Here is a 19,002-nt window from a genome sequence, read left to right on the forward strand (position 1 = left end):
CCCAGTCCACCACACAGCCCACACTCCCCACCATTGTAGATGTAGCCCAGTCCCACACACACCACACTCCCCACCATTGTAGATGTAGCGCAGTCCCACACACACACCACACTCCCCACCATTGTAGATGTAGCCCAGTCCCACACACACACACACACTCCCCACCATTGTAGATGTAGCCCAGTCCCACACACACACACACTCCCCACCATTGTAGATGTAGCCCAGTCCCACACACACACACCACACTCCCCACCATTGTAGATGTAGCCCAGTCCCACACACACACACCACACTCCCCACCATTGTAGATGTAGCCCAGTCCCACACACACACACACACTCCCACCATTGTAGATGTAGCCCAGTCCCACACACACACACACACTCCCCACCATTGTAGATGTAGCCCAGTCCCACACACACACACACGCTCCCCACCATTGTAGATGTAGCCCAGTCCCACACACACCACACACCCCACCATTGTAGATGTAGCCCAGTCCCACACACACACCACACTCCCCACCATTGTAGATGTAGCCCAGTCCCACACACACACCACACTCCCCACCATTGTAGATGTAGCCCAGTCCCACACCACACCACACACCCCCACCATTGTAGATGTAGCCCAGTCCCACACACACCACACTCCCCACCATTGTAGATGTAGCCCAGTCCCACACACACACCACACTCCCCACCATTGTAGATGTAGCCCAGTCCCACACACACCACACTCCCCACCATTGTAGATGTAGCCCAGTCCCACACACACACACACCCCACCACCCAGTCCCCCCACCATTGTAGATGTAGCCCAGTCCCACACACACACACTCCCCACCATTGTAGATGTAGCCCAGTCCCACACACACCACACTACCCACCATTGTAGATGTAGCCCAGTCCCACACACACACACCACACTCCCCACCATTGTAGGTGTAGCTCAGTCCCACACACACACACCACACTCCCCACCATTGTGGATGTAGCCCAGTCCCACACACACCACACTCCCCACCATTGTAGATGTAGCCCAGTCCCACACACACCACACTCCCCACCATTGTAGATGTAGCCCAGTCCCACACACACACCACACTCCCCACCATTGTAGATGTAGCCCAGTCCCACACACACACCACACTCCCCACCATTGTAGATGTAGCCCAGTCCCACACACACACCACACTCCCCACCATTGTAGATGTAGCCCAGTCCCACACACACACACACTCCCCACCATTGTAGATGTAGCCCAGTCCCACACACACACACCACACCCCCCCACCATTGTAGATGTAGCCCAGTCCCACACACACCACACTCCCCACCATTGTAGATGTAGCCCAGTCCCACACACACACCACACACCCCACCATTGTAGATGTAGCCCAGTCCCACACACACCACACACCCCACCATTGTAGATGTAGCCCAGTCCCACACACACCACACTCCCCACCATTGTAGATGTAGCCCAGTCCCACACACACCACACACTCCCACCGTTTTGTAGATGTAGACCAGTCCCACACACACACCACACTCCCCACCATTGTAGATGTAGCCCAGTCCCACACACACCACACTCCCCACCATTGTAGATGTAGCCCAGTCCCACACACACACCACACTCCCCACCATTGTAGATGTAGCCCAGTCCCACACACACACCACACACCCCCCTCCATTGTATATGTAGCCCAGTCCCACACACACCACACTCCCCACCATTGTAGATGTAGCCCAGTCCCACACACACCACACACTCCCCCACCATTGTAGATGTAGCCCAGTCCCACACACACACACACACTCCCCACCATTGTAGATGTAGCCCAGTCCCACACACACACCACACTCCCCACCATTGTAGATGTAGCCCAGTCCCACACACACCACACTCCCCACCATGTAAAGAGGTGGCGCAGTCCCACACACATCACGCACTACACTCCCCACCATTGTAGATGTAGCCCAGTCCCACACACACCACACTCCCCACCATTGTAGATGTAGCCCAGTCCCACACACACCACACCACACCCCACCATTGTAGATGTAGCCCAGTCCCACACACACCACACTCCCCACCACTGTAGATGTAGCGCAGTCCCTCACACACACCACACTCCCCACAATTGTAGATGTAGCCCAGTCCCACACACACCACACTCCCCACCATTGTAGATGTAGCCCAGTCCCACACACACACACACACCACTCCCCACCATTGTAGATGTAGCCCAGTCCCACACACACCACACTCCCCACCATTGTAGATGTAGCCCAGTCCCACACACACCACACTCCCCACCATTGTAGATGTAGCCCAGTCCCACACACACCACACTCCCCACCATTGTAGATGTAGCCCAGTCCCACACACACCACACTCCCCACCATTGTAGATGTAGCCCAGTCCCACACACACCACACTCCCCACCATTGTAGATGTAGCCCAGTCCCACACACACCACACTCCCCCCCATTGTAGATGTAGCCCAGTCCCACACACACACCACACTCCCCACCATTGTAGATGTAGCCCAGTCCCACACACACACCACACTCCCCACCATTGTAGATGTAGCCCAGTCCCACACACACCACACTCCCCACCATTGTAGATGTAGCCCAGGCCCACACACACCACACACTCCCCACCATTGTAGATGTAGCTCAGTCCCACACACACCACCACACACTCCCCACCACTGTATATGTAGCCCCGTCCCCCCCACACACCACACACCCCCACCATTGTAGATGTAGCCCAGTCCCACACACACACCACACTCCCCACCATTGTAGATGTAGCCCAGTCCCACACACACCCCACACCCCCCACCATTGTAGATGTAGCCCAGTCCCACACACACACCACACACTCCCCACCATTGTAGATGTAGCCCAGTCCCAGTCCCACACTCCCCACACACACACACCACACCCCACCATTGTAGATGTAGCCCAGTCCCACACACACCACACTCCCCACCATTGTAGATGTAGCCCAGTCCCACACACACCACACTCCCCACCATTGTAGATGTAGCCCAGTCCCACACACACCACACTCCCCACCATTGTAGATGTAGCCCAGTCCCACACACACCACACTCCCCACCATTGTAGATGTAGCCCAGTCCATCACACACACACACCACACTCCCCACCATTGAGTACCTCCCCACCATCAAAGAGATCCACAGGAGTCGCTGCCTCAGAAAGGCAGGAGCATCATCAGAGACCCACACCACCCTGGCCACACTGCCATTGGGAAGAAGGTACAACATCCAGTTCAGGACTGCAAACTGCAACATCCCAGGGTACTTAAGGAAGTGGCTCAGGAAATCATGGACGCCTGTGTATTGGAGGGTAGCTAATGTTATCCCACTTTTTAAGAAAGGAGGGAGAGAGAAAACAGGGAATTATAGACCAGTTAGCCTGACATCGGTGGTGGGGAAGATGCTGGAGTCAATTATAAAAGATGTAATAGCGGCACATTTGGATAGCAGGAGCAGGATCGGTCTGAGTCAGCATGGATTTACAAAAGGGAAATCATGCTTGACTAATCTTCTGGAATTTTTTGAAGATGTAACTAGGAAACTGGGCAAGGGAGAGCCAGTGGATGTAGTGTACCTGGACTTTCAGAAAGCATTTGATAAGGTCCCACATAGGAGATTAGTGGGCAAATGTAGGGCACATGGTATTGGGGGTAGAGTGCTGACATGGATAGAGAAGTGGTGGGCAGACAGGAAACAAAGAGCAGGGATTAACAGGTCCCTTTCAGAATGGCAGGCAGTGACTAGTGGGGTACCGCAAGGCTTGGAGCTGGGACCACAGATATTTACAATATACATCAATGATTTGGATGAAGGGATTCAAAGTAACATTAGCAAATTTGCAGATGTCACAAAGCTGGGTGCCAGTGTGAACTGTGAGGAGGATGCTATGAGAATGCAGGGTGACTTGGACAGGTTGGGGGAGTGGGCAGATGCAGTTGAATGTGGATAAATGTGAGGTTATCCACTTTGGTAGCAAAAACAGGAAGGTAGATTACTATCTAAATAGCTTCAAGTTGGGAAAAGGGGAAGTACAACAAGATCTGGGGGTCCTTATACATCAGTCAATGAAAGTAAGCATGCAGGTACAGCAGGCAGTGAAGAAAGCGAATGGCATGTTGGCTTTTATAACAGGAGGAGTTGCGTATAGGAGCAAAGAGGTCCTTCTGCAGTTGTACAGGGCCCTGATGAGACCACACCTGGAGTCTGGTGTGCAGTTTTGGTCCCCTAATGTGAGGAAGGACATTCTTGCTATTGAGGGAGTGCAGTGAAGGTTTATAAGGTTAATTCCCGGGATGGCGGAACTGTCATATGCTGAGTGAATGGAGCAGCTGGGCTTGTACACTCAGGAGTTTAAAAGGATGAGAGGGGATCTTATTGAAACATGAAATTATTAAGAGTTTGGACATGCTAGAAGCAGGAAACATGTTCCCGATGTTGGGGGAATCCAGAACCAGGGGCCACAGTTTTAGAATAAGAGGTAAGCCATTTAGAACGGAGACAAGGAAAAACCTTTTCACACAGGGAGTTGTGAATCTGTGCAATTCTCTGCCTCAGAGGGCGGTGGAGGCCGGTTCTCTGGATACTTTCAAGACAGAGCTAGATAGGGCTCTTAAAGATAGTGGAGTCAGGAGATATGGGGAGAAGGCAGAAACGGGGAACTGATTGTGGATGATCAGCCATAATCACATTGAATGGCGGTGCTGGCTCGAAGGATCAAATGGCCTACTCCTGCACCTACTGTCTATTGTCTATTGCCTAGTTGTGTAATCCATGAATATTGTGTTTACAGGCCGGTTGTACTCCTGTAAACATGCCAGTGTTCTGTTTTCAGTACACGTGACTATTAAATACATCTGTAGTTCCGGTCACTCGTGACAGGAACCAGGCACAACTTTTAAGGTGAAGGGGAAACGATTTAATAGGAATCTGAGGGGTAATTGTTTCACACTGAGGTTGGTGGATGTATGGAACAAGCTGCCAGAGTTTGAAGCTGGGACTATCCTAACGTTTAAGAAACCGTTAGACAGGTACATGGATAGGACAGGTTTGGAGGGATATGGACCAAACGCAGGCTGGTGGGACTAGTGTAGCTGGGACATGTTGGGCGGTGTGGGCAAAGTTGGGCTGACTCTATGACGGCAGTGTGGGCTACTCCATAGTGAGTTCTTCACTGGGACCTACCTCCTTGTGTTCCTCTTCTTCTTCATCCTCATTGTTATGGTACCTGGATGTTTCCTCAGAGTAGTAGATCTTATTACTCGTCAGGACAAAATAATGAGGACTCCAATTCTGCAGAGAACGAACACACCTTTAGTTTCATTTAGTTTACAGATACAGCGCGGAATGAGGCCTTTCGGCCCATCGAGTCTGTGCCGACCAGCAATCCCCGCACATTAACCCTATCCTACACACACAAGGGACATTTGATTTTACATTGATGCCAAGCCAAGTAACCTAGTAACCTGCACGTCTTTGGAGTGTGGGAAGAAACCGGAGCTCCTGGAGAAAACCCACGCAGGTCACGGGGAGAACGTACAAACTCCGTACAGACAGCACCCGTAGTCAGGATGGATCGCTTTCAGCACCAGAGATTTTTCTTGGTCCCAGCACACTGATGCAGTTATACAGAAAGCACTTCAGCGCCTCTACTTCCTGAGAAGATTACGGAGAGTCGGTATGTCAAAGAGGACTCTCTCGAACTTCTACAGGAGTACAGTAGAGAGCATGCTGACCGGTTGCATCGTGGCTTGGTTCGGCAACCTGAGCGTCCAGGAGCGGAAAAGAATGCAGAAAGTTGTGACCACTGCCCAGTCCATCATCGGCTCTGACCTCCCCACCATCGAAGGGATCTATCGCAGTCGCTGCCTCAAAAAGGCAGCCGGCATCATCAAGGACCCACACCATCCTGGCCACACACTCATCTCTCCACTGCCATCACGTAGAAGGTACAGGAGCCTGAAATCTGTAACATTGGTTCAGGAACAACTGCTTCCCCACAGCCATCAGACTATTAAACACAACATCAAACAAGCTCTGAACTATAACAGCCTATTGCACTTTATCTGTTTATTTATGGTCTATGCTATATAGATACACACTGAACATTTATCCCCTGTTCTGTATTATGTTGACATATTCAGTTGTGTTGCAGCAAAGCAAGAATTTCATTGTCCTATCTGGGACACATGACAATAAAACTCTCTTCACGACTTGACCCGGGTTCCATCCTGACTATAGATGCTGTCTGTACGGAGTTTGCACGTGGGTGTATGGAACGAGCCGTGACCTGCGTGGGTTTTCACTGAGAACTTTGGTTTCCTTCCACACACCAAAGACGTGCAGGTTTGTAGGTTACTTGGCTTGGTGTAAGTGTGAATAGTCACTAGTGTGTGTAGGATAGTGTTAGTGTGCGGGGATCGCTGGTCGGTGAGGCTGGATGGGCCGAAGGGCCTGTTTCCGTGCTGTGTCTCTAAACTACAATAGATGGAGTGGAGGGGCAACAGTGAAGGGGGTGCTGATGCTGGCTCACGTGGTCAATGGGGTCCTCTAGGTACAGGATGCCGTTCTTGATGGAGTTGCTGATGTCATTCTCAGAGTAGCTGCCTGACGTCACCTCTTCATACAGGTTACCCTCCACCAGCTTCTTGTGCTTCACACCGGAGGTAAAGGGAAAGTCAACGTTACTTGGAAAGCCCACACACCCACGGGTGGGACGGGTGCGGCCTGCTCACCTGGTGGTCAATCCTCACTCATTCATCACATTTACTTGGTTCACATGCTTGATCAATGGTGTTTTTATCATTAATGTCTTATTATTATCAATGTTTAGTGTTTTCTGAGATTCGTAACTGTCACCGTACGTCATGTTGTTACTTGTGGGCGGAGCACCAAGGCAAATTCCTTGTATGTGAATACTCGGCCAATAAACTTACTTACTTACTTGCAAGGTTAGAACATTAAGGCTGCATCACGATGAACAGGAACAGAGCAGAAAGAACAGCTTACCCTAACCCTTCCTCCTCCCTAGATATACACAGAGTGCTGGAGTAACTCAGCGGGTAAGGCAGCATCTCTGGAGAACATGGATAGGTGACGTTTTGGGTCCAGATCCTCTTTCAGATGTTCACAAGCTCCCTCCTTGTCATTTTACCAGTTCCACAGTTCTACCAGGCACCACCCTTCCTGAGGTCATTTGTGCCTGGCCCGGAATAGTCCTGGCCTTTTCTCACTTCCAGCTCTTCACCCAATCCCCACCACCCCAACCCCTACTTCAAGTTTAAAGAAGGGTCCCGACCCCTGATGGGAACAGATTGAAGTGTCACGCAATATTTTTGTAGTGCAATGGTTAATGGTTCAATGGTCAATGGTCAATGGGTCAATGGTCAAGGGTATGGTCAATGGTTCAATGGTTAATGGGTCAATGGTCAATGGTCAATGGTTCAATGGTTCAATGGTCAATGGTTCAATGGTTCAATGGTCAATGGTCAATGGTTCAATGGTCAATGGTTCAATGGTCAATGGTTCATTGGTCAATGGGTCAATGGTTCAATGGTCAATGGTCAATGGTCAATGGTCAATGGTCAATGGTTCAATGGTCAATGGTTCAATGGTCAATGGTTAATGGGTCAATGGTTAATGGGTCAATGGTTCAATGGTCAATGGTTCAATGGTCAATGGTTCAATGGTCAATGGTTCAATGGTCAATGGTTCAATGGTCAATGGTCAATGGTCAATGGTCAATGGTCAATGGGTCAATGGTCAATGGGTCAATGGTTCAATGGTTCAATGGTCAATGGTTAATGGGTCAATGGTTCAATGGTCAATGGTTCAATGGTCAATGGGTCAATGGTTCAATGGTCAATGGTCAATGGGTCAATGGGTCAATGGTTCAATGGTCAATGGTCAATGGTTCAATGGTCAATGGTCAATGGTTCATGGTTCAATGGTTCAATGGTCAATGGTTCAATGGTCAATGGTGGTCAATGGGTCAATTGGTCAATGGGTCAATGGTTCAATGGTCAATGGTTCAATGGTCAATGGTCAATGGTCAATGGGTCAATGGTCAATGGTTCAATGGGTCAATGGTCAATGGGTCAATGGTCAATGGTCAATGGTCAATGGTCAATGGTTCAATGGTCAATGGTTCAATGGTCAATGGTCAATGGTCAATGGTTCAATGGTCAATGGTCAATGGTCAATGGTCAATGGTTCAATGGTTCAATGGTCAATGGTCAATGGTTCAATGGTCAATGGTTCAATGGTCAATGGTTCAATGGTCAATGGTTCAATGGTCAATGGTTCAATGGTCAATGGTTCAATTCAATGGTCAATGGTTCAATGGTCAATGGTCAATGGTTCAATGGTCAATGGTCAATGGTTCAATGGTCAATGGTTCAATGGTCAATGGTCAATGGTCAATGGTCAATGGTTCAATGGTTCAATGGTTAATGGTCAATGGTTCAATGGTCAATGGTCAATGGTTCAATGGTCAATGGTCAATGGTCAATGGTCAATGGTTCAATGGTTAAATGGTCAATGGTCAATGGGTCAATGGTTCAATGGTCAATGGTCAATGGTCAATGGTCAATGGTTCAATGGTCAATGGTCAATGGTTCAATGGTCAATGGTCAATGGTTCAATGGTCAATGGTTCAATGGTTCAATGGTCAATGGTTCAATGGTCAATGGTCAATGGTTCAATGGTCAATGGTTAATGGTCAATGGTTCAATGGTCAATGGTTCAATGGTCAATGGTTCAATGGTCAATGGTTCAATGGTCAATGGTCAATGGTTAATGGTCAATGGTCAATGGTTCAATGGTTAATGGTCAATGGTTCAATGGTCAATGGTCAATGGTCAACGGTCAATGGTCAATGGTTCAATGGTTAATGGGTCAATGGTTCAATGGTTCAATGGTCAATGGTCAATGGTTGGTCAATGGTCAATGGTTCAATGGTCAATGGTTCAATGGTTCAATGGTTAATGGTCAGTGGTCAATGGTCAATGGTTCAAATGGTTAATGGTCAATGGTTCAATGACGGTCAATGGTAATGGTCAATGGTTAATGGTCAATGGTCAATGGTTGGTCAATGGTTCAATGGTTAATGGTCAATGGTCAATGGTCAATGGGTCAATGGGTCAATGGTCAATGGTTAATGGGTCAATGGTTCAATGGTCAATGGTCAATGGGTCAATGGTCCAATGGTTCAATGGTTAATGGGTCTGGTTCAATGGTCAATGGTTCAATGGTCAATGGTTCAATGATCAATGGTTCAATGGTCAATGGTCAATGGTCAATGGTTCAATGGGTCAATGGTTCAATGGTCAATGGTTCAATGGTCAATGGTCAATGGTCAATGGTTCAATGGTCAATGGGTCAATGGTCAATGGTTCAATGATCAATGGTTCAATGGTCAATGGTCAATGGTCAATGGGTCAATGGTCAATGGGGCAATGGTCAATGGTCAATGGTTCAATGGTCAATGGTCAATGGTTCAATGGTCAATGGTTCAATGGTCAATGGTCAATGGTTAATGGTCAATGGTTCAATGGTCAATGGTCAATGGTTCAATGGTCAATGGTCAATGGTTAATGGTCAATGGTTCAATGGTCAATGGTTCAATGGTCAATGGTTAATGGTCAATGGTTCAATGGTCAATGGTTCAATGGTCAATGGTTCAATGATCAATGGTTCAATGGTCAATGGTTCAATGGTTCAATGGTTCAATGGTTCAATGGTCAATGGTCAATGGTCAATGGGTCAATGGTTCAATGGTTCAATGGTTCAATGGTCAATGGTTCAATGGTTCAATGGTTCAATGGTCAATGGTTCAATGGTCAATGGTCAATGGTTCAATGGTCAATGGTTAATGGTCCAATGGTTCAATGGTTCAATGGTCAATGGTTCAATGGTCAATGGTTCAATGGTTAATGGTTCAATGGTTCAATGGTTCAATGGTCAATGGTTAAATGGTCAATGGTTCAATGGTCAATGGTTCAATGGTTCAATGGTCAATGGTCAATGGTTAATGGTTCAATGGTTCAATGGTCAATGGTCAATGGTTCAATGGTCAATGGTCAATGGTTAATGGTCAATGGTTCAATGGTTAATGGTCAATGGTTCAATGGTCAATGGTCAATGGTCAATGGTCAATGGTCAATGGTCAATGGTTAATGGTCAATGGTTCAATGGTTAATGGTCAATGGTTCAATGGTCAATGGTTAATGGTTCAATGGTTCAATGGTCAATGGTCAATGGTTCAATGGTCAATGGTCAATGGTTAATGGTTCAATGGTTCAATGGTCAATGGGTCAATGGTCAATGGTCAATGGTTCAATGATCAATGGTTCAATGGTCAATGGGTCAATGGGTCAATGGTTCAATGGTCAATGGTTCAATGGTCAATGGTTCATGGTCAATGGGTCAATGGTTAATGGTTCATGGTCAATGGGTCAATGGTTAATGGTTCAATGGTTCAATGGTCAATGGTCAATGGTTCAATGGTCAATGGTCAATGTGTAATGGTCAATGGTTCAGGCAATTATCTCCCCCACCTTGATCAGAATCTTCTTCTTCAGCTGATTGGGGGATGGGAGTTCATCAGCATTAATGTCCACGGGTTTGGTCAGCAACATGTCTCCAAACACCTTCTTGAAGTAGGAAGCCATGTTCCTCTGCTGTACAACGCTGCAGTGGTCCTCAATGGAGAGGATTATGGGGTACCTGCAACACAGGTGGTTCAGGTGAGATGTACCCTGCTCATTTAAACTAATAATACCTGTAACACACGCGGACAGGTGAGATGTATCCTCATTTAAACAAATACTAATCAATTGCCTAAATGTTTGATGATTAATTAAAAATAAGTCTGCATCTGCCGATCTCAGTGAGACCACGTCTCCCTTTAAAGATTGGCGAGACCCTTCTTTAGACTGAGAGGAATCATGAGAGGAATAGATCAGGTAGACACACAGATTTTCTTGTCCAGAGTAGAGGAATGGAGAACCAGAGGACATAGATTTAAAGTGAGGGGGGAAAGAGTTAATAGGAACCCGAGGGGTAACTTGAGATCATGAGGAGATTAGATAAAGTAAATGCAGTCTTTTACCCAGAGTAAAGGAATCAGCAGAGGGTTTATTGTATGAGTGAGTATTGTACAGTTTTTGGTTTGTGAGATGTTAACTGTAAATCTGCAGCATGGAATTCCATTGTCCATTTGCCGCTCCGTGATGATGAAACACTCGTGACTCAGGGCACTGGAACCATAAAGGGCCTGTCCCACTCTGCCATTTTTTCAGTGACTGACGGCCGCAGTCTAGTTGTACGACAATCTACTGCACGGTTGACGTCAAGCTGCGACAATCTGCGTCAGCCGACGTCACAATTTCCAGCACCTCAACAGCGACAGCATACGACAGCGCCTACGACATCCTGCGACCGCACAGACGTCAAACAGCGACAGCCGAAGTCAACATACGTCCACCCACGACACGATACAGCAAGATACGACGGGCTTGCGTCACTGTCCATGACATCTGAGGACAACAGGTTGACGCAGGCTGTCGCTAAATTAATTAGCCAAGGCCATGACCTTGCGTCACCCGCAGGACAGCCTACGTCAGCGTGCGACAATGCCACAACATGATAAGACACGCAGCGTCAAGCCCGGTGTCGCAGAGAGAGTTTGAATCCAAAATCCAGCGGTGGCAACGAGGCACCGTGCGTCATTCCATGCGTCACCCCACGTCACGCCACGTCACGTCACGCCACGTCACGCCGCGTCACGCCACATCATGCCGCGACCACGCCACACCACGCCGCGACCACGCCACGTCACGCCACATCATGCCGCGACCACGCCACGTCACATCATGCCACGACCACGCCACACCACGCCGCGACCACGCCACGTCACGCCACATCATGCCGCGACCACGCCGCGCCACGTCACATCATCATGCCACGACCACGCCACGTCACATCATGCCACGACCACGCCACGTCACATCATGCCGCGACCACGCCACGTCACATCATGCCACGACCACGTCACGCCACATCATGCCGCGACCACGCCACACCACCCTGCATCACTCTGCGACCACACCGCAACAACATTTTTTCAGGCTGTCACCGAAAATGTCACCCAAGTGGGACAGGTCCTTATGTTCATAAGTGACAGGAGCAGAATTAAGCCATTCGGCCCATCAACTCCATACCCCTCCATTCAACCATGGCAGATCTATCTCTCCCTCCTAACCCCATTCTCCTGCCTTCTCCTCATAACCTCTGACACCCACACTAATCAAGAGTCTATCAAGCTCTCCTTAAAAATACCCACTGACTTGGCCTCCACAGCCGACTGCGGCAAAGAATCTCACAGATTCACATTGTGTCATTTGTGTACAAACTACTACAGGGCCGTATGCAGAGTGTGGCCTCACTTACTCTGAGGTGACGAAGGCATGGTCCTTGATGGTGTAGAGAACGTCCAGGAACTTGATTTTGGAGGTTAGTGTGTGTCCGTGATAAATGATGGGCAGGTCATCTGGTCCATCCCAGCAGTCCACTGAAAAGCAGCAAATCCATGGGTCACCAACTGGTTCAATGAAACAACCTCCAAAAGGAGACACATGCAACTGCAGGTGCTGCTTTACAAACAACTACAGAGTGCTGGAGTAACTCAGCGGGTCAGGCAGCATCTGTGGAGAAGAAGATAGGTTTCGGATCGGGACCCTTCTTCAGAGTCAACTTGTAACGTCACCTATCCATGTTCTCCACAGATGCTGCCTGACCCGCTGAGTTACTCCAGCACTCTGTGAAACGTCACTTATCCATGTTCTCCACAGATGCTGCCTGACCCACTGAGTTACTCCAGCACTCTGTGAAACGTCACCTATCCATGTTCTCCACAGATAGAAACATAGAAACATAGAAAATAGGTCCCAGAGGCCTTTTCCCTATATCCCTTGATTCCACTAGCCCCTAGAGCTCTACCTATCTCTCTCTTAAATCCATCCAGTGACTTGGCCTCCACTGCCCTCTGTGGCAGGGAATTCCACAAATTCACAACTCTCTCGGTGAAAAAGTTTTTTCTCACCTCAGTCTTAAATGGCCGCCCCTTTATTCTAAGACTGTGGCCCCTGGTTCTGGACTCGCCCAACATTGGGAACATTATTCCTGCATCTAACTTGTCCAGTCCTTTCATAATTTTATATGTTTCTATAAGATCCCCCTCATCCTAAACTCCAGTGAATACAAGCCTAGTCTTTTCAATCTTTCCTCATATGACAGTCCCGCCATCCCAGGGATCAATCTCGTGAACCTACGCTGCACTGCCTCAATCACAAGGATGTCCTTCCTCAAACTAGGAGACCAAAACTGTACACAATACTCCAGATGTGGTCTCACCAGAACCCTATACAACTGCAGAAGAACCTCTTTACTCCTATACTGGAATCCTCTTGTTATGAAGGCAAATTCCATTAGCTTTCTTCACTGCCTGCTGTACCTGCACGCCAACTTTCAGTGACCGGTGTACAAGGACACCCAGGTCTCGCTGTACCTCCCCCTTACCTAACCTAACCCCATTGAGATAATAATCTGCCCCCTTGTTTTTGCCGCAAAAGTGGCAAGATGCAGCCTGACCCGCTGAGTTACTCCAGCACTCTGTGTCTTCTTCTGTAAAGCAGCACCTGCAGCTGCTTGTGTCTACGCCACACACACACACACAGGTCATGTGGGGTGTAGTCGATGTTGAGAGGCAGCACCTCACCGTCACGTCACGGGGCGGGGGGGCGGGCGGGCTGGGGGGGGGGGGCAGTTAATGTGACTACTACGGTCGCGCGCAGAAGGAGATGTTTACGTTCTATGCAGCGGCATCCCATCCTCAGGCATCGAGCGTAGGCTTCTAGCGACGACTCACTGGAAAACTGGTCCCCAGTCAGGTACCTGCAGAGACAGAGAGAATGTCAGCCTTGCTACAGTGGCCCTCTTACTAGAATCAACTAGACTAGACGGGGCTAGACTACTGGACTGGACTGGACTAGACTAGACTGGACTAGACTAGACTGGACTAGACTGGACTGGACTAGACTGGACTAGACGAGACTGGACTAGACTAGACTGGACTAGACTGGACTAGACTGGACTGGACTAGACTGGACTAGACTGGACTAGACTGGACTAGACTGGACTAGACTGGACTGGACTGGACTGGACTGGACTAGACTGGACTAGACTGGACTAGACTGGACTAGACTGGACTGGACTACTGGACTAGACTGGACTGGACTAGACTAGACTAGACTGGACTAGACTACTAGACTGGACTAGACTAGACTAGACTAGACTGGACTAGACTGGACTGGACTGGACTACTGGACTGGAGTACACTGGACTAGACTGCACTAGACTGAAGTAGACTGGACTGGACTGGAGTAGACTGGAGTAGACTGGACTGGACTGGAGTAGACTGCATTAGACTAGACTACACTAAATTAAAACTAAATTAAACCAAACTAAACTAAATAAACCACATCTAAACTAATCTAAACTAAACTAGATTAGCTGAGATAATCATGGGCAGGCATGAAGGGAGACGTCATTCATTCATTCATGCATTCAATCATTCATTCATTCATTCAATCATGCATACATTCATGCATACATTCATTCATTCTTTCATTCTTTCATTCATTCATTCATTCATCCGTTCCTTCGTCCGTCCGTCCAATCATTGACTGTTGAACGTAAGGAGCAGGAGAGGAGATGAACAGCGTGTACAAGGGGGTGGCGCGTTACTTAACGTGTTGTGTGAGGAGGAGATCCAGTAGAAGGAGAGAGGGTGATTCATCTCTTCAGGGCACACACGGTCAAAGCGAGAGTCCAAAATCATGTTCTCTTTGGAGAACAGATACGCCAGGAACTGAAAGGCCAACGAGAGAGATGTGTGGTCAGCTATCACCATTCCCCAACAACGGCAGTGATATCTTATTATCCATACCACATACAACAGTACAGCACAGGAACAGGCCCTTCAGCCCACAATGCCCGTGCAGAACATGAGGCCGAGCAACCCTTCACACAGAGGGTGGTGGGTGTAAAGAACGAGCTGCCAGAGGATGTAGTGAGGTCTGTAGAAGGGTCTCGGCCAGAAACGTCACCCATTCCTCCTCTCCAGAGATGTTGCCTGTCCCGCTGGGTTACTCCAGCATTCCGTGCCTGCCAGAGGATGAAGTTTGAGGCAGGGACAATCGCAACGTTTAAGAAACAATTTGAAAGGTACACGGATAGGACAGGTATGGAGGGATATGGACCACAGGGCAGGTGGATGAAATGTTAGACAATAAGTGCAAGAGTAGGCCATTCGACCCTTCGAGCCAGCACCGCCATTCAATGTGATCATGGCTGATCAGTATCCCGTTCCTGCCTTCTCCCCATATCCCCTGACTACGCTATCTTTAAGAGCTCTATAACCATATAACCATATAACAATTACAGCACGGAAACAGGCCATCTCGGCCCTACAAGTCCGTGCCGAACAATTATTTTCCCTTAGTCCCACCTGCCTGCATTCATACCATAACCCTCCATTCCCTTCTCATCCATATGCATATTCAATTTATTTTTAAATGATACCAACGAACCTGCCGCCACCACTGGGAGCTCATTCCACACCGCTACCACTCTCTGAGTAAAGAAGTTCCCCCTCATGTTACCCCTAAACTTCTGTCCCTTAATTCTGAAGTCATGTCCTCTTGTTTGAATCTTCCCTATTCTCAAAGGGAACAGCTTGTCCACATCAACTCTGTCTATCCCTCTCATCATGTTAAAGACCTCTATCAAGTCCCCCCTTAACCTTCTGCGCTCCAGAGAATAAAGACCTAACTTATTCAACCTTTCCCTGTAACTTAGTTGTTGAAACCCAGGCAACATTCTAGTAAATCTCCTCTGTACTCTCTCTATTTTGTTGACATCCTTCCTATAATTGGGCGACCAAAATTGTACACCATACTCCAGATTTTGTCTCACCAATGCCTTGTACAATTTTGACATTACATCCCAGCTTCTATAGCTCTCTCTTGAAAGTATCCAGAGAACCTGCCTCCACCGCCCTCTGAGGCAGAGAATTCCACAGACTCACAACTCTCTGTGTGAAAAAGTTTTTTTGTTGGTCGGTGTGGGCAAGTTGGGCCAAAGGGTTTCCACACTGAGACTCTCTGGCTCTCTCTGACTCTATGACCTCATATATATCCATATCCATATGCCGGTCCAGTTTGAAACCATGGTCACATATATGGAGTTTAGAGATACAGCAGGGAAACAGGCCCTTCGGCCCACCGAGTCCATGCTGACCAGCGATCACCCGTTCACACTAGTTCCATGTTATCCCACTTTCTCATCCACTCCCTACACACGAGGGGCAATTTACAGAGGGGCCGATTAACCTACAAACCTGTACGTCTTTGGAGTGTGGGAGGAAACCGAAGATCTCGGAGAAAACCCACGTGGTCACAGGGAGAACATGCAAACTCCGTACAGACAGCACCCGTAGTCGGGATGGAACCCGGGTCTCTGGCGCTGTGAGGCAGCAACTCTACCGCTGCACCACCATGCCACCCTACATGGTAAAAGCAATGTATACTTGGCTGAAAGTAACAAGTGCTTACATCCTCCTTATCCTAAAACCTCTCAGTAGAAGGGGTCTCCTATCACCTGGGAATGAAGACCCTCCCATCCCACCTCCTCACGTAGACACAATGTAAGTTTTAAACCATGGTTGTTGTGGGGCCACACACCAGGGCAGTCTGCAGAACCTCTCCAGTGAAGAGCGTATGTACCTGGTCCCTCCTGCACACTGAGGTAACAAGGAAGGTGTACATACCTCATCCAGTTGAAGCACTGGGTCTGATGTCTCCCGCAGAGGGTCTTTCAAGTAATTAAAGATGCATTCACGCACTTTGTTAGTGTCACTTGCCCAACTTTCCTAAAGAAACAACAACCACAATGTTAATCATCCCAGACAGGTGTAGACATCACAACATTTACAAAACCCTTAGACAGGTACATGGATACGACAGATTTAGAGGGATATGGGCCAAACGCAGGCAGGTGGGACTAGTATAGATGGAGCATGTTGGCCGGTGTGGGCCAGTTGGGCTGAAGGGCCTGTTTCCATGCTGTATCACTCTATGATTCGAAGAGGTGATTAATAACAGCAACCCATGCATAGAGTTTGGCTAGTTCCAGTGTACCGAGGTACAGTGAAAAGCTTTTGTTGCGTGCTAACCAGTCAGCGGAAAGACAATACATGATTACAGTCGATCCATTGACAGTGTACAGATACATGATGAGGGAATAACGTTTAGTGCAAGGTAAAGCCAGCAAAGTCTGAACAGGGATAGTCCGAGGGTCACCAATGAGGTAGATAGTAGTTCAGGACTGCTCTCTGGTTGAGGTAGATTAGACATATACCAACAGTAAAGATTAAAATCTTTTCCTGCACATCCTGCTAACATTTTTTTACTTTCACTTCTATTACCATCAATACCAATAAACATGGAACAGTACAGCACAGGAACAGGCCCTTCGGCCCACAATGTCCGTGCTCAACATGATGCCAAGACCAACTCTCCTCTGCCAGCACGTGATCCGTATCCTTCCATTCCCTGCATATCCATGTGCCTGTCTAAAAGCCTCTTAAACACCACTATCGTATCTGCCTCCACCACCACCCCTGGCAGCACGTTCCAGGCACCCACCACCCTCTGTGTAAAAAATCAGCCCCACACATCTCCTGTACACTTTGCCTCTCTCACCTTGAAGCTGTGCCTTTTACTGTTTGATATTTCCACCCCTATCAATCTTTAAAACTCCATTGAATTTCATGTTGTAACATTGTAAATTGGCGCTAGTGTGTGTATGATAGTGTTTATGGGTTGCTGGTCGTCGAGGACTCGATGGGCCGAAGGGCCTGTTTCCACGCTGTATCTCTAAACCAAACTGAGCCACTGTTATGGCACTGCTTAAAACCTATCTCTTAACCTAACTCAATAACCAAAAATCTGTAGCCTCCTTGTGCTCTGTTATTTTGTTTAATTCACATGTTTAATCAATAATGTTTTATTATTAATGTTTAATGTATTATGTGTAATTCCTTACTGTCACTGTGTGTCATGTTGTCACTTGCGGGCGGAGCACCAAGGCAAATTCCTTGTATGTGAATACTTGGCCAATAAACCTATTCATTCATTCATTCATGCCTTGGTCAACTGTCCAATGCTGGAGTAACTCAGCGGGACAGGTAGCATCTCTGGAGAGGAGGAATGGGTGACTTTTCGGGTCGACACCCTTCTTCAGACTTAGAAACAAGAGAAATGTAGAATGGTTCACGAGTTACTCCAGCATTTTGTGTCTATCTTTGGTGTACACCAGCACATGGAGTTCCTTACTCCACACAACCTTTTCTTTGGCTTGTAGTCAAAGTTTGTCTATTCCTCTACTGAGGCATTTTACTACATTAAAGGGATTGTGAAAAGAAAATGATTGTGTGTACAAACAAATAAATTAATTGCCCCAAATAGACAATAGACAATAGGTACAGGAGTAGGCCATTTGGCCCTTCGAGCCAGCACCGCCATTCAATGTGATCATGGCTGATCATCCCCAATCAATAGCCCGTTCCTGCCTTCTCCCCATATCCCCTGACTCCGCTATCATTAAGTGCCCTATCTAGCTCTCTCTTGAAAGCATCCAGAGAACCGGCCTCCACCACCCGCTGCGGCAGAGAATTCCACAGACTCACCACTCTCTGTGAGAAAAAGTGTTTCCTGGTCTCCACTATAAATGGCTTACTCCTTATTCTTAAACTGTGATCCCCTGGTTCTGGACTCCCCCAACATCGGCAACATGTTTCCTGC

At 48.0% G+C, this 19,002-nt stretch overlaps 1 protein-coding gene across 1 annotated transcript in view; it reads right to left on the reverse strand.

Moving 5' to 3' along the window:
* The window catches only part of LOC129696002 (1-phosphatidylinositol 4,5-bisphosphate phosphodiesterase gamma-1-like), a 130,152-nt gene that overhangs the window by 59,347 nt on the left and 51,803 nt on the right, over window positions 1–19,002 (reverse strand). The window contains exons 9-16 of the mRNA XM_055633422.1: window positions 16,968–17,069; window positions 14,890–15,008; window positions 13,947–14,032; window positions 12,530–12,650; window positions 10,636–10,804; window positions 6,612–6,731; window positions 5,232–5,371; window positions 4,934–4,973 (exon numbers count right to left, since the gene is read on the reverse strand). Coding sequence (XP_055489397.1) covers window positions 4,934–4,973; window positions 5,232–5,371; window positions 6,612–6,731; window positions 10,636–10,804; window positions 12,530–12,650; window positions 13,947–14,032; window positions 14,890–15,008; window positions 16,968–17,069 — 897 coding nt within the window. The remainder of the gene's footprint in view (window positions 1–4,933; window positions 4,974–5,231; window positions 5,372–6,611; window positions 6,732–10,635; window positions 10,805–12,529; window positions 12,651–13,946; window positions 14,033–14,889; window positions 15,009–16,967; window positions 17,070–19,002) is intronic.

This window comes from Leucoraja erinacea, chromosome 4 (assembly GCF_028641065.1).
Source record: "Leucoraja erinacea ecotype New England chromosome 4, Leri_hhj_1, whole genome shotgun sequence".
In the NCBI taxonomy this organism is placed as follows: domain Eukaryota; kingdom Metazoa; phylum Chordata; class Chondrichthyes; order Rajiformes; family Rajidae; genus Leucoraja; species Leucoraja erinaceus.